The sequence below is a fragment of the Urocitellus parryii genome, chromosome 4 (assembly GCF_045843805.1).
Source record: "Urocitellus parryii isolate mUroPar1 chromosome 4, mUroPar1.hap1, whole genome shotgun sequence".
Taxonomy (NCBI): domain Eukaryota; kingdom Metazoa; phylum Chordata; class Mammalia; order Rodentia; family Sciuridae; genus Urocitellus; species Urocitellus parryii.
In genome coordinates this window covers 203428042-203444499 of record NC_135534.1, presented here as the reverse complement: position 1 = coordinate 203444499, position 16458 = coordinate 203428042, and the positions used below count along the sequence as shown (strand labels likewise).

Below are 16458 nucleotides of genomic sequence, written 5' to 3'. Positions count from 1 at the left end.
GGAGGCTTGGCCCCTTGGCTGCCAGATTCTGAAGGTCATTTTGCTTCTCTAAAGTCTCCATGTTCTCGTCTGTGAAACGCGAATAAGGACACCTGCTTTAAGGTGATGCAGTGGCAAGTGAGGCTAATGGTGAAAGGTGAGAGCACTCCCTGAGCTCTGCTGAAACATGAGGGCTGTGCCCAGGGCACCGCTCACGTCATGGCCCCAGCTTCATGCATGAACAAACCTTATAGAGGAGAAAGTGACTTTTCAAGAGGTAGCTCTGAGACTTCAACTGAGTCTGTCTGACCTGAAGCCTATGTCTGTGACTGCTCTGCTCATCATGGTGAGTGGAGGCTCTGGGACAAGGGAGGCCCCTGCACTGAGAACACAGGTACCTGTCAGAGGAAGGCTGACCTGGATGGTGGCCTTTGAAAACCAAACTGATGTGGAAAGGATCTAGCACATATTTGAAGCTTGAGATATTAAAATGAAGAGCTTTGTTGGACTACCTGGTTTCTGAAGTGTTCTAGAAGAAATTTGATGTTGGACCCAAATTTCAATGATGCAAGATCTTAAAACCTCAAGAAGAAAGGTTACTAACCATAGCTGCAGGAAACTTGTAAATCAGCAATTATTCGGAGAATATTGTTCATCTGATTAGATCTTTGTTCATTTTCCATGATGCTGCCTGAGGCAGGATATGCAGAATCGATGTAGATTAAATCCAGAAGATAGATTCCTAAAATTAAAGAAGACATTAACTGTGGTCGGAGTTTACTACTGATCAGAGCAAAAGAGCACAAAATAGCCCTGTTCTGCAAGACAGTGGAAAGGGTGGCTCATGGAGACCCGTTTTGACTGCAATTCCAATCCTGACTCTTCATTTTTCATGCAGACTGTAAATTGAACATCTGAGCAACATCCAAAATGAATGCTGGCAGAGTTTAACATTTCTTGTTCATACTTTTTCCAACAATAAAGCTTTTTACTTAGAATACAAATGGAAAATAACAGGACATGAAAGAGATGAATACTTTAGTTTTTCACCAACCACTAAAGTTTATTTAACAGGTCTAAACTGTCATGTTGAACAGGACATCTGTTTGAGCTGTTATAGTTTGGATCTGGAACATTTTCCAAAGGCTCATGTATGGAAAGCTTCAGAGATTTAGGGAAGTGACTGGATCACGAGGGCTCTAACCTTAAGAATGGATTAGTCCACTGGGGGATTCATGGCTAAATGGAGACTAGGAGTGGTGGTGGAGACTAGGAGGTGGAACCTAGTTGGCAGGGGTGGGTCCTTGGAGGCATGACCTTGGGGACTGTATCTTGTCTCTCCCATTCCTTGCTCTCTCTCACTCACTGTACCTCCCAGTCACCATGAGGTGAGTAGCTATGCTCCACTACTCCCTTCTGCCATGACACTCTGCCTCACCACAGCCCAGAAACAATGGAGCCAGCCAACCGTGGACTGAAACTTCAGAAACCAGGAGCCAAAATAATTCCTCTCTTCTTTAAGTTGTTTATCTCAGGTATTTTTTCAAAGCAATAAAAAAGACTAACATGTTAAATTCTCTTCATTTATTCACTTAAGTGTGTGTTTATTTGTCTCTGTCCAAATAGTATGCATGCATGCACATATACAATCATAAATTAACTAGAGAACAAAAGAAGACATTAAAAATGGAAAAGTTCTCAGTACACAGAACTAAGACTAGACAGAGAATTCTCCTGAGAATGCTTAAAATAAGGTATGATATAAAAACATTGTCATGGGCTGGGGATGTGGCTCAAGCGGTAGCGCGCTCGCCTGGCATGCGTGCGGCCTGGGTTCGATCCTCAGCACATACCAACAAGAATGTTGTGTCTGCCGAGAACTAGAAAATAAATATTGAAAAATCTCTCTCTCTCTCTCTCTCTCTCTCTCCTCTCTCTTAAAAAAAAAAAACTATTAAAAAAAATAAATAAAAACATTGTCATAACAGGCCAGTAATGAGTTGGGGGAATTCAGGTCAAGTTGCCAGTGAGAGAGAGAGAGAGAGAGAGAGAGAGAGAATATATATATATATATATATATATATATATATATATATATATATATATATATATATAAAAAATAGTGGTATAGTAACAACATTAGCAAGCTTGGTTTTTTGGTTTTCTCCTCCTCCTCCTCCTCCTCCTCCTCCTTTTAGTTGTACACGGACACAATGCTTTTGCTTTATTTATTTTTATATGGTACTGAGGATCGAACCCAGTGCCTCACAAGTGCTAGGCAAGTGCTCTGCCCCTGAGCTAAATACAACTCCAGCCCCACAGCTTGGTTTTACATAAACGAAAACATAGTTCTTTTCAGATACCAATAGACTACTTACAAATTTTTGTAAGTAGAAAAGTTCTTTATAACCTAGTATAAACAAATTTTTGTATGGGAGGAATGAAGGAACTTTAGATAGGGCAAAGGCAAAGGAGGGGGCATGGAGGTAGGAAAGACGGTGGAATGAGTTAGACATCATTACCCTACGTACATGTATGCAGACAGGAATGGTGTGAAAATACTTTATGTACAACCAGTGACTTGAAAAATTGTGCTCTATATGTGTAATATGAAATGAACTGCATTCTGCCATCATATATAACAAGTTAGAATAAATAAAATTTAATAAAAAACTAAAAGAAAAGTTCTGTAAGTTCTAAAAAGTAAATACCATATTATTCACATGCTTTGACCTTACTATAATACATCTATGATTTAAATCCTAAAAAATTCTAACCATTTGAAAACACACACACATATACATATTCATAAGTAACTCCTAGGTCAAAGAAAAAAACAAAAAAATCTAAAATAAAAAAAATCTGTTTGAAGATGATAACAGGAACACTACATATCAAAAAAGTATGGTTCTGGCCAATATGGCAATATGAGAAAATTTTATAGCCTTAGAAGTTTATTATTAAATGACTAAGTATTGTTACAAACACAGAAATTAACCTCATACTTTAGAATTTTGCATAGATGGAGAGTACTGAACCAGGAATTATACCTTCATTATCTTATTTATCCTTCCAACAACCCATTTTATAGAGGGGAAAAAAGGAAACTCAGAGAGGATGTGTAACTTGCTTGAGGTCACAAGCTGGTAAATGCTGGAGATGGGAGTCGAACCCAAGCCTGCCTCCTCTGGAGTGCACGCTTCCTGCTGCCATAGTGGACCACTGGTACTGGATACCATGACTCACTCGTCTGCTTTTAAAATAGTTACACATTGTTATGGGAAACCATTAAATCACAGAAACATATGCTAGTACTTCTCATAGGAGTCATTTCCACTTCCTTTCTTTCTGGTGGTACCATGCTTCCAATATTTTACTAATTAGAAATAATTTCCCTTGAACAGAAGCTCTAAGTCTGGTAGGTTTGAACCCATGGCTTTATTCTTTCTCTTAACTTTGTTTTTCCTCTCTCCTCTTTAAAATGTAACTCAGTTACCTCCCCAAGGACTCAGCAATGGCAATCCTGAAAATCCCATTATTGCTTCAACCACAACAGAAAGCAACCCCCAGAGTTGAGCAGGGGGCGGAGGGATGTGGGCCACGAGGCAGTGTGACTGCAGACACAGCACACAGATGTCAGCCTGGCTGACTCAGAGGGGCTGGGCAAATCTCAGCCCAGAGCAGGATAAGGGCAAAGGGGGCCTTCTGCTTCTGGGGGTCTACTGCAAGACCAAACTGACCCCTCCTTGTTGCATCAACTCTGGGAAGAAGGAGATAACTAAATCTCAGGGATTAAGGAGCAAGAGGGCTGGGACTTGCCCCAGGTCTGTCTGGCTGCAGGTCCAGCCCCAGCCCCTCCTTGCACCCTGAGGAGTGGGGGCTCACTACTGCCTGAGAGTAGTGTGTTCACGGATCCCCGCCAGGAAGCACGCACACTCTAGCATCTGCCTGCTCCTCAGGCCACAGTGTGCTGAGGATGGGGTGGCCCCCGCCAAGGAGTCTCCTGGCTCCAGTGACTTGGGGAAACCTACCCCTGGTCATGCATGAACAGACCCTCCGCTAGACAGTCTTCTACAGCCACAGCGGCTACAGGAGCAGATTTTCTGTAGCTAACAAAGTTTTCAGGGAACCCTTTTCTGTGGCATAGTAGTCCATATTAGGAAATATTTATACACCCTAAGCATAGGAAATCATAAGAATAACCACCTCCAGCTGGCACTGTGCCAGGTGCTGGGCTGATTCCTCTGTTAGTGCTCGCCACAGCCCCAGCTGGAGACGTGATTGTGTCACCCATGTACTTAAGGCCTGACTCCCCACCAGCCTAAACCCTGAGAACGGGCGGTGTGTCCTGTTCTAAGGGCTCAGTCCCTGGTGTCTGGAACAGACAAGGAGGAGCTGCGTGGTAAACACCAGCTGAAGAAGGGAATTCCGGAACAAAGGCATATTTTATTCATCACAGACAATAACTGTAGGAAGCACATGTTGTTCTGTAGCTAAAGAGACACCAAGAGTCACGTGGCCATGATGACCACTGATGTTTACTGAGCACTTATTATGCCACCCCAGGTCCTAAACTAAAAGCTTTGGACAGGTTACTGATCTGTAAGAACAACACTGTTGCAGGAGGTCTCACCCCTGTGGTACAGAGGAAGGAACTGAGCTGAGAGAGGCTGCATTGCTGGCCTGAGGTCACACAGTGGGGGAGTTGCACAGGCAGGATTTGCACACAAGTCTGTCCAGGCTGCTGTATTATCAGTCCTTCTTTCCCTTCAGCCAGATCCTCCAGTGCCTAGTCAGATGGCGACATAGCTGAAGCTGGGGGGACTACACTCTTCCAGGAAGGCTCATGAGGAGACTGTGGCTACCTCTCCTTGCTACACCAACCACCTCTTATTTCCTACCTCCATCATGACCATTGGAGCATATCTGTCCCAGGTCCCATTATCAGTGGCCCACCCAGACTTGGGGGCTCTGCCAGATCTGTAGCATTATAGGCAGTTGTGGGGGGGGGCAGAGGAGACTTGGAGCCTTGCTTCTGCTACCTACCAGAGTGAGGGTGGCCTCAGGTGAGGCTTTTCATCTCCTGGGACCTCAGTTTCCTTGACAATGAAAGTGGATGATAACTGTGAGTGAATGGAGTCTCCTGGCCTAGGGCCTGGACCATTGAAGTGGCCAAGAAGTTAAGCTGACCCTGACCTGGCTCCCTTGTGAGGTCCCACTGGGATCAGCAGTGGATGTTCAAGAGAGAGAAGCACCCAGCTGCATATGCCATAATCATGGATGGTGCCCAGAAGCTAGTCACACAAGGCCACTCCAAGCTGGCCCATGCTGGGAGCTTCCATCTGGAGGGGACAGCACAGCTGGACATCACAGCCCTTATTCCTATTTAGACAGTTAATGAAGCGGACAACACTGTGTTGTTGGCCCATGAAGATGCGCAGCAACAGGACCAGCCACTGACTTTGGCTGCTGTAGGGTTGAGTGATGCCAGGGACTGGGCTGGAAGGGGAGGTGTGGACACTTCAGAGGAAGGAGCTGTAATAGTCCCAGCCACTGTCTGCTACTGGGAGAATGTGTGCTAATATCTCATGCACTTTTGCAGCAATCTTGACAAGCAGGTACCCTCATTCTCCCATTTTACAGGTTAGGAAACTGAGATTTAGGAAGAAAAGTGACTAGGCCAAGATCAAACAGCTTGCAAGTATGAGTCAGGCCTATCTGACTTCAAAGACTTGGGACCGAGATCAGTGCTAGGGGCTTGGGGCTGGCAGGGTCCTAGCCACAGAGCTGGAGGCATGAGGAACACTGCTGTGGCCTGCCTGTTGAGGACACTGTGGCAGCTGGCTCCAGCCCCATGCCATGCCACCCGCAGACCAGCCCTCCCTTGAGGGGGCAACTCCCCAGACCACATGTCTGCTCTGCTGCTCCTCTGTGCTCCACACAGGGCCTGGCGACACTGCCATGGCTGCCACATGAGTGCCAGCCAGACTGCTGTGGCGGGGCAAGGACCCCCAGGGCCTGGAGCCGGCAGCCTGGATGGCTGTGTGGTGGAGCCCTCACCGAGGCTGGGCTGGCCTCAGCATGAGGGGTGGGTGGCCACCCCTGCTTCCTGACCTGAATCCGGGCTCCCTCCAGAGGCATGCCCAAGATGCCCCAGTCCCAAGGAGGGAGCTTGCAAGAACAAAGGACGCGCTCTCCTGAACAGACCCCTGCTCTGAGGCTGAGGGACACCCATGTTCAGTGGCGCGGAGCCCTCTGCAAGGCCAGGCACTTGAGCTTCCCTGAGCCAAAGCCCGCGGCTAGCCCAGGGCTCCCCGCAGGCCCGGGGACTCACTGCGCCCTTGTTCTCCCATCGCCGCCCCGTCTCGCTTCCAGCCCAAGTCTGGTTTTGGTTTTTCTCACACGGCTTTCTTTTCAATAAGGGAAATTCTGCTGTGTTGAGGGAAAAAAAAATCTTTGCGGTATAAAAATGTGCCACATTTCCATCTCAGCGTTCTATTTTCTCTCTCTCCTTTTCAAAGTTTGAGATGAAAGACTTTTTCCCATATTCTCCCACTCTGCCTTGCAAAGCCCACTCTCAGACTTCAGAAATGAGGAGTGCTGGCACCCAGGACTACACTGTGTGATTCGATCACATTAACTGTCCCCATAAGTTCCAAATGAAATAACAGCAGCTGCTCATTAGGGTTTGCGTTTGTTTGTTTTTTTTCCAAGAGAGCACAAAGCAATTCCATTTTCTGAAGACAGCTCTGGCTCCCTGAGAAGATGCAGAAGACTGTGTGTATTAATTAGTGCCTGCTAATTAATATCAAGCCTGCAAAACAGGGGCTTCAGAATAGATCCTCATTTAAAGAACAATTCCTATGGGCAGTCTGTGGGCTGCTCGCTGTCATGGAGACATATGCTTCCAGGTCTGCAGGGAAGGGGAAGGCCCGGCCCAGCAGTCACGTGTCAGGTGGTGAGAAGCCGTGTTTTCTGCAGGAGCACATGGCTTCATTTATGTCTTGGTGTTGTGGCTCATGAATCACAAAGTCACATGGACAAAGTCCTGCAGCCTGGATAGAATCCTGGGGTCCAGAGGAGCCAAGTCTCCTCCAGGTTCCCCAAGGTGAAATGAGGACATGGCCAAGATCCCTGGGTGCCCCGGGGATTACCTGGCAATGTAAAGGTGCAAGGAGGTAACCTACTGCAAGTGTATTGCAAGGGTCCCTGGAGAGCTAGGGATGGCATGGCATGTGCTGGGGTCCTAATCAGCAGAAAGAAAGGGGGTGAAGAGAGGGCATTGGTCTGGTGACTGTTATTGGCCTTGTTTTGTGATAGACCCTGTGCTACATGTACCATCTCATTTAAACCTTCAACAACTTTACTGGCAAGAGAAAAAAAAAAAAAAAGGACACTTTTGTCTGCCCAATATCCACTTCCTAATTCTTCTGGAAACAGCCCTTGATTTTCTATTGGGGGGAATCCCACCTTCCACACTCATGATCCATGTGGTTTTGGTGGGTCTGGAGAATTCATTCCTTCCTTTTCCCCAGGGGTAAAAACAACTTCTAAAAAAAAAAAAAATAAAAAGCATTTGGTAAAGAAAAACTTTTACCAAATAACTCAGAGATGAAAGAAGGAATTAAAATCACTAACTATCCACACATTATGTATTCAAAACCTTATAACCATACTCAGAGAAAAGTCCATACTTTAGAAAGAAAAAAATGCATGGTCTTAGTATTTATCATAGAGAATTAAGATTTTTTATACAGAAAAAGAATAAAACACAGCAAAAAGCAAGAAGAACACAATTAAAATATAAAAGCAGAAATAATGAATTTAAAAAACCAAAAGTCCAGCAAAGTAATAAAAAAGAAATCTGAAAGCTGGTTCTTTGAAAAAGAACTGAAGAAATAGAGAATCTTTTGGTATGAATGACAGAGAGGAAAAAAAGAAAGAAAACACAGATGTACAATGTTAGTGGTGAGAAGGGGCTAAGACTACATGCATGGAGGAGATGTTAAAATAATTGTAATTTTATGGTAACAAAGTTGGAAATCTAGATTAAATGGTTGCTTATTAGGAAAATCTACTTTTTTCCCAAATTGTCTCAAGAAGAGGCAAAAACTTCTGCTAATATTAATATTTTTATTAAACTAAAAATTTGCTAATATTTTACCTAAAATATTAATATTTCAAAAGACACTATAATTCAAACTACAATACCTAGAAACTCGTTCATAAAACCTTTAAAGAAAATCTGAATGTTATTTAAAGTGTTTCATACCATAGAAGGGAATAGTTGCAGCTCTTTTTGACTCTAGCATGGCAAAACCCGACAGAGGTGGCAAACATTAGAGCATTAAGATACTTGCAAATTATAGGACAGCTGATATATAAAGGGCTCCTACAATGAAGGCCAATGTTATAGAGAATGAGCCACATGCTCATGTGGAAGAGATAAATGATGAATAAAGATGTGAAATTTAGCTGGGCACAGTGGCGTACACCTGTAATCCTAGTAGCCCTGGAAGCTAAGGCAGGAGATTGGGAGTTCAAAGCCAGCCTAAGCAACTTAGTGAGGCCCTAAGAAACTTAGTGAAACCCTGTCTCAAAATAAAAAAATAAAATAAAAAGGGCTGGGAATGTGGCTGAGTTGTTAAGCACCCCTGGGTTCCACCTCTAGTACCAAAAAAACAAGGACATGAAAGATGCTCAAGGCTCACTAGTAATCAAAGAAGTACATATTAAAACAAAATTATTTTTGCCACTTATACTGCAAAAATAAAAAAGACTGATAATACTTAGGATGGATGAGAGTGTAGTAGAAACTGATAGAAACTTTTAGGAGATAATTAGCCATATCTACCAAAATTTCAAATATATATTTTCTAGGACCCAGCAATTTCACTCCTAGAAACTTATTCTACAGCAATGCTTATACAAATTGGCAAATATTAGCAAGTAATATTCATTAAAGCACCACACCCCTGGCCCTCTGGGCCTCCTCCTGCCTGCTGGCTCTTGGCTGGCTGCCCTTTCTTCTGTCACAGTCTTGATCACACTCCTGGGGGCCAAGTGCTGTTAGTAGAGCTGACTAGAGCCAAAGTCGCATCCATTCTCTCTCTCTCTCTCTCTCTCTCTCTCTCTCTCTCACACACACACACACACACACACACACACACAAACACACACAACTCACTTGCATCTGGCCTCTGAAACTCCACTGTTCAGTGGAAGCGAGTGGCCATGGCTGTTGGACACCCACTGTACTGCCACCCTGTTAGGGCCAGCCCTGAGTTCTGCTATCTCCAAGCTAAATACCCTTATTTCTCTGAGTGCTCTGAAGGGCTTCCAGAGGTGCTAACGTCACCAAGAGGAAATGCAAAATGATTCCCCCAGTGAAAGCCTCGGAAACCTGCCTCTATATTGGGTAGAACCGAGGCTGCCCACGTGCCAAGGAAAACACTCCCAAGCTTGTCTTTCCAGTGCTGGCTCCGGGACCTGCTACTGTGCACAGAAAGGCTCCCTGAACGTCTCAGGCCACCAGGATCCCAGCCAGAGAATGAGCTCACAGACAGCCGCCTTAGTCGCCAAGGTATTTTCCACTTCCACTAATGCACTCCTGTGTCTGCGGCCACGCTGTACCTAGTCTTCACAGATACCGAAATAATAACAGGGCAAACGCAAAACCCCGCTTCATTCAGGACTCAGTGGAAACTGTGTAACAAAATACCACATTCTGAACCTCAGCCACCAATCCCTCTATTCTCTGGAAACAAGCAACAGATTTTAGGAGGGTTGGCTAGAACCAAGCTGATTTTCACTTTCTTAGAGTAAATTCTTCCCTGATTTTGCTAACTTGAAAACTGAAAGGCTCCTTGGGCCCTCTGGAGAGAAGGTGTTGTAACTCACCTATTTGTGGCTTTAGGCTCAGGGGTTTTGATCCTTCCTGCCTTTCCTGAGAGCAAGAGGATGTGAGTCCCCACAGGGCAGTCCTAGGAAACCCACTTTCAGTGGCCGGGGCTCCTCTAAAAAACTTCATAGTGGAGCCATCTCTGTGGACTCTTCTCCAGGACACTGTGGACACAAGGCTCTCAGCCCAGCCAAATCCAACTGGCCCTGGGCAGCCCCACCTTTCCAGCGCTTCTGATGTCAGGGCCAGGGTGGGCAAAGCAGCCTCTCAGCCCCACCAGCAGAGGAAACTGAAAGTAGCCAGTGCAGTGGCTGGCTGCATCGGCCCAGGTTAGTGGGCATGGGTGGCTAGAGGAGAGCCTGGCTGGGTCCTGCTTCGGACTGGAGGGCCCAGCCTCATCTTCCCTCCTTGTGTGCCTCTCTCCTACTCACCAGACTCAATTCCCCTGGAAAAAAAATCCAAGAAACTTGACCTCCTGGGTCCGGGGCTCCTGGTCAGCTCCTTGAGAGCTACCCGTCTACTCTGGCCTGGTCTCCAGCACCAGTTTTACTCCTTTCTGGCTTTCCCTCTCCTCCACAGCTCACTGTGCTCCCAGCAGGCCTTGGGGTCAGTGCTGCCCTCATTAGGACACTCATGGTTACACCATCAGAGGATGCTTTGTAGGGAAGGGAGAGGTCTAACTGGCAGAGAAGCAATTCTGCTGGTCAATTAGAAGAGACCAGGAGCCTGAGAGAAGATGGTGGGACTCTCTGGGAAGGGGATGCCACAAGGACACAGGGACAGTCTACTCAGCGATGTCCACCATCACTGATTAAGGACATCAGTGCTACAGATATTTGTGGAGTATCCCCTCCACCCTAGATTCAGGGGTAGAGGAGAACTAGAGAGGCATGTTCCCTGACCCCACGAGGCACATAGCCTGGCACTAATTACACAGATAATTAAGGGCATGAAACTACTAAAACAAAAACTCTAGGAATTGGGGCAGGGGTTGTGGATCAGAGGAAGAGCACTCGCCTAGTCTGTGTGAGGCACTGGGTTCGATCCTCAACACCACATAAAAATAAAATAAAGGTATTGTGTCTACCTACAACTAAAAAATAAAAATTTTTTTAAACTCTAGTTGAGATAGAAATGGGTTAGTTATGATCTTGGCATTGGTGGCCTCTCCTCAATTCCAGTGCCCCAGGTCACTGTATGTGAGGGATTTCAGCCCATGTGTCTGGCACCTGCTGTTAAACCCAATAATCAGAGTTCTACACAGCATGGAGGAAAGCCACAAGGGAACAGAGGAACTTGCCTTCAAGTCCTGTCATTGGCTGTTATTATTCAGAGTGAGCTGGGGGAGCCATCCAGCTCCCTGAAACTTGCTTTCTCCAGCTTGAAGCAGAGCTGAGTCCTCTAACTCACAGGGCTGCTGGAGACTCAGGAAGACAATGTACGTATGAGGGGCTGGCGTGGGATCTGGATAGACTGGGTGCTCAAAAAAGCCATTCAAAGAAACAAACTTTAGGAGGGTCTGGCAGCATTTCAGAAGAGACAGACAGCTCTTCACAGAACCTCCCCGACCTATCACTAAGATTCTTATAGGCAGAAATAAGATGGAAACTCCCTTACTAAGACTAAGAGGGGCAGCCTATTGCTAGAATCTGGGAGGAAGTTTAACATAAGATAGGGAGATGTACAGGACAGAAGTTGAGCACATCTAGACCCTGTCTCTTGAAACTGAGACAGTGTGTACTTCCCAGGGGCTGTCCCCAGACTCAGAGGTCCAGGGTTATGAACACTAGAGAGCTTGGGCCAACCATAGCACACTGCTCATCTGGGGTTCTGGAATATTCTGACCCACCCTTTTTTTGTTCCCTCTTATCATCCATTTGCAGATTGCTCCTTCCAAAAAAGAATTGGAGTATGCTCAGAGGGAAGGCCAAAGGCCTGCCTGCTGATAAACCCCAAAGTGGAGTTGATTTCACCATGTTCAAGGGTTTGTCCAGTAGAAAGAAAACCCCAAGGGACACTTGAAAAAACACCAGCAAATCATGAGGCTGTGCAGTGTGCAGGAGGTGGCAGAGGCATGACGGCCACCTCCCCTGAACTGTCCATTCCAAGGTCTGGGAGACAGTGTAAGACCATTTCTCTTTGGAACATGGCACAAGAAGACAAAGCTTCAAGGATAGGAGATAACTGGCAGAGGGGGCACTGCAAGAGGATGAGGTGATGAGAATAAAAGACTTAAAGCTCCAAGAATTCGGGCTGGGGGTGCAGCTCAGGAGTAGGATGCTGTCTAGTGTGTGCAAGGCCCTGGGTTCCATCACCAGTACTGCAAAAAATAAATAAACAAACAAATAAATAAATAAATAAATAAATAACAACAACAAAAAAAAGAAACCAAAAAAACCCCCACCAAATTAGAAACCTGACCGCAGAGGCCATAAGTGGCAACTTATGGAAACTCACATCATGAATATGGAGGGCCAGCTTGGCAACCTCTCTCCAAGGTCAAGAAAAAGCACAAGGGAAGAAAGAATATGAGGGGATCTGGGGCCCCTCAAAAGAGACCTAACCCAGAGAAGGGTGTTTTCTCCAGAAGAGTTCACCAGGCTCTAGGAAAGAGATCCATCCCTAGACATACCCTGGCTAAATGCTTGAATTTAAAAAAAAAAAAAAATCCCCCCTAAAAACATTGTGAAGTTCTGGATAAAAAACAAAAAGCAAAGCTCTATAAAAATGACCCCTGGCCCTCCAAGCAAGCTTTGGGAGTCCCTTTCCTCTGCTCCGGCTGAACCTCTGTGATGCTGCGTGGTAAGCTGGCCTGCCCGCCACCTTCTGTAATGGGGAGGGGCTTCTTGAAGGCGGGAAGAACTGTTTATTCATGCCAGCAGGCATCTGGTGATATGTCAGTTGCTTGGATTTTTTTTTTTTTTTTTGGAAGAAAAATATTTTCCCTTAGTAATTATAGTACTTAGGTATAAAGACCCAAAGAGACGCTATATGATTTTGGATACCATAAAATGTGGTCAATGCTCATTTTTTCCATATAAATCTATGGGGTTGTTTCACTGTTGCAGACCAAGGGAGCAGAACACGTCAACTTCTGAGTTCACTATTAAGAGATCACACCCCCAGGAGCCCCACTCCTTCATCAGCAGTCTGTAAAGGCCAGAACCCCTTCTGCAGAGGCCGCCCATGCAGCTGGGTCAGAAAGCAATTGCTTGGGTGTTCTTTTACCATTGCGTCTGATCTGGATAATGCCAGTGGGCTTTGAGGAGAATGCAGCTGTCACAGCTCCGAGAGGGACGTTTCTGCCAAGGCCAGTTCAGGACGGGGCAATGGTGCTCTGTGCCAACTCCTAGGCATTAGCACACCAAGCAAGCAAGCAGGAGCCTGTGTCTGTCTGTGGAGGGGCCTCTGATGCCCACTTTCCTTGGTTCACACTAAATAAGACACAGATGTGTGGTGGCAGTGAGACTACCTGGGGCCACCCAGAAGGAGGTCCACTGGGAGGCTGAAAAGCCCATCTCAGCTCAAGTGGGAAGTCCATCCCAGGGCTGTGGTACAGGAAGAGTGATTTCCAAATGTCCCCTTCCTGGGCTATAGTGCGTGCTGGGCTGAGAGACCTCTCCTAGGCCTTGCTCAACTTCCCAGACAGCCCCTGGACCCTGTGACCCAGAGTTCATAGACAGGAACCCAAGAGAGTCAGGGCTCAAAGGAGGCTCAAAACAGCTGCCTCCGGGCAGGGGGTGGGAGAATGGGAACTGGAGACCAGCAAATGCTAGGGAGAGTGACAAGTTCCACTAAGCCCTGGGCTAAAAGAGCTACAGTTTCATGAAGTCGTCATTTTACCATAGAGCAAAGGGAAGCTCAGAGACCCTGAGTTACTTGTCACCCAGTGAGTGGTGGCAGAGCTGAGACTCTGCGTCCCAGGTCTGACTCTGAATTTGGCTCTGACGCAGTGGCCCACCTTGCCCTTCCTTGTCCTGTCCTACCCGACAGCACATGGGTGTGCGGAGTCTGCTGAGCAGAGGTGCTGCCAGTGGTGGACTGACCCTGAACCAGATCCTGGGCCTCTGGATCCATGTCCTCAGCTCATCTACCCACAGGACACTGAGGAAAGCATCATTACCCATCATCCCTGTGGAGATAGACTCAGAAAGGTAGGGTGACTCTCCCTTGGTCAGTTGGAAGAGTCCAGGTCTGGCCACACCCCTGCTCTTTTATCTTCCCATAGGGGCCACATGGCCTCCTGGGGTTCTGCTATTTGGCCATGAATGTCTCTGTTTTGTGTCCAAGACATGGGTCATATGGTCCCTGCCTTTTTAGACCCTTAGTCTGGCTCTGGAGGGTGGAGTCACAAACCTTGCAGAGGTCCATCTGGGGACTGGAAACATCTCTGGGCTGAAACATCTTTGGGACTTAGTTCCAAGAGGATTATCAGGAGCTCAGAAAGCTGATTTATAGCCACCAAACCTCACTGCCACTGGTTCCTGAGCCCAGACTCCACCATGTTGCTGGGCTTAGGTCTCCAGAGCCAAAGGCTTCCTTCAGTGACAGTGTCGAAGCCCCCAACATGGACCTCACAGCATAGCCCTTAGAGACCTCTCAGCACCAACACTGGAGACCACGGTGACAGTATGTTGCCCAGTGGATGGGCTGGCTGGCTTGGAAACAGGAGGCCTGCCATGCTTGGGAACAGCAGCAGCTGCTGAGGGATCAAGTAGCCCTGTGGAGGCCAGCCTGGGAAGGGTGGGGGCCCTGGAGCCAGGCAGTCTCGGGGGAGAGCCAACCCTGCCATTGAGTTGTTCTCTGTGGCCTGAGGACAGCTCACTGCTCCTCTGACCCTTGGTTTGGGCTTCATGAGTAAAGGGCGGTAATGAGGGGGGACTCCCTCTGGTGAAGTGAGATGGACCGAAGCGAGGCATGGACGTCCCTAGCCCAAAGACAGACGAGAATAGTTAGGGCATTAGTAGAAAATGGCATCTGGCTCCCAGCTTACACTCTTCCCCACTGTCCCCTCCCTCCTCTAGCCCCACCTCCTGTTCTGTCCACAGCAAGGCTGAACAAGGCTGTGACACCTTCAAGACAGCCTACTCCTGCCCTGCCTACCCTCCCAGCCTTGGCCATGGCCAGAGCTCAGAGTTCTCTCATTTCAGGAAGAAGAGCACTGATGGCCAGGTGCCTGTTCCAGGGAGCAGAGGGACATGGATTCAAATGCCCACTAGGCTGGCTGGCCCTGGGTAAGCAAGCTTGCCCTCGCAGCCTCAGCTCTTCATTTGCTCCCGTCTTACACATCATTCTTAGCATTAAATGAGATAATCAAAGCAAGCCAACCCAGTGCCTGGCACACAGCAGTTGGCTCATTCACCAAACAGGCACTGAGCCCTCTCTGCCAAGCTCAGTGCCAATCTCCAGATACAATAGTGAGGACCACCAGATGTGCTGCCCTCGTGGGCTGGACACCGTTTAAGCACTGCAGCAATGTCTGTGTCCTTTTGTAGAAGTCCCATACGTTGCAGGGAGGTATCCTTCGGGGCATGCCGGGGTGTCCCAGATTGGTAGGGCACAACTGGGAGTGGGTGGCAGCCTGGGAGTTCCACTAGTTTTCTGGGCCATGGAAACTCCTCGTATAACCAATGCACAAGACCGCACCGCTTCCCACAAAAGGTGCTCTGTCCCTAAGACACAGGAATTTCCTATCACCAGTGACACCACTCCTGCTTAGTGGGAAGGGCTCAGGATTCTGTGCCTATTGGGGACTGGAAGGTTGGGGGTCTGCTGCAGTTCAAAGGGGCTGGGGCAAGTTAATTCATCTGAGCCTCCATTTCCATTTTCTTCAAGATGAGCATAATTCCAAACTTATAAGGCTGTTTTGAGATCCAGAGTTATTTTATGGTGTTTTAAATACATCAGTAACAATGACATCTATAACACCACTAATGATAACTAACCTCCATAGTATTTCCTGTTTGCCAAACATTGTGCCAAAGCTTTCTGAGTCCTTAGCTCATCCTTTTATTTAACAAATAGGTCTCCAAGGCCCACTATGGTCCCCAGGTCAGGAACATCACAGGAAATAAGACCAATACAGCCCCTCCTTTTGTAAATAGATAATGGCACAAATAGTTATGTAATTAAAACTGCAATAAGAACATTGAAAGGGGAGTTCAGTCCTCCATTTAAATAAATGCCATCACATATATATGTTCTAGATGAGGAAACTAAGGGTCAGAGACATTGGGTAACTTGACTAAAGCCACATACCTGGCAAGTGGCAGGTCTGGGCCCCAAATCTCATTAAATGGGAACTATTAGCCTATGACAGCATCAGCATTCAGACCCAACTCCCAAGCTCCACCTCTAGTCAGAGCAGCCGCAGGGCAAAGGCAGAAGCAGAAGACTGCCTGAGAGCAAAAGGGCTGCCGTCACCCTATGCAGCCCTCTGGCCTCAGTCAAGGAGCTGGAGAGCCTGGTCTCTTGGGGTCCCCTTGCTCTGGAAGGCAGGCATCAAGAGGAGGGACTCTAAGGCCTTTGAAAGAAGATAAATGAGTTCAGGAAAGTAACTGTTCCATTGTAAAAAACTG

At 47.0% G+C, this 16458-nt stretch overlaps 1 protein-coding gene across 1 annotated transcript in view; it reads right to left on the bottom strand.

The window, feature by feature from the left end:
- The window catches only part of Ralgps1 (Ral GEF with PH domain and SH3 binding motif 1), a 253995-nt gene that overhangs the window by 48787 nt on the left and 188750 nt on the right, over window positions 1–16458 (bottom strand). Inside the window, exon 8 of the mRNA XM_026386271.2 lies at window positions 584–721. Within this exon, the coding sequence (XP_026242056.1) occupies window positions 584–721 (138 nt within the window). The remainder of the gene's footprint in view (window positions 1–583; window positions 722–16458) is intronic.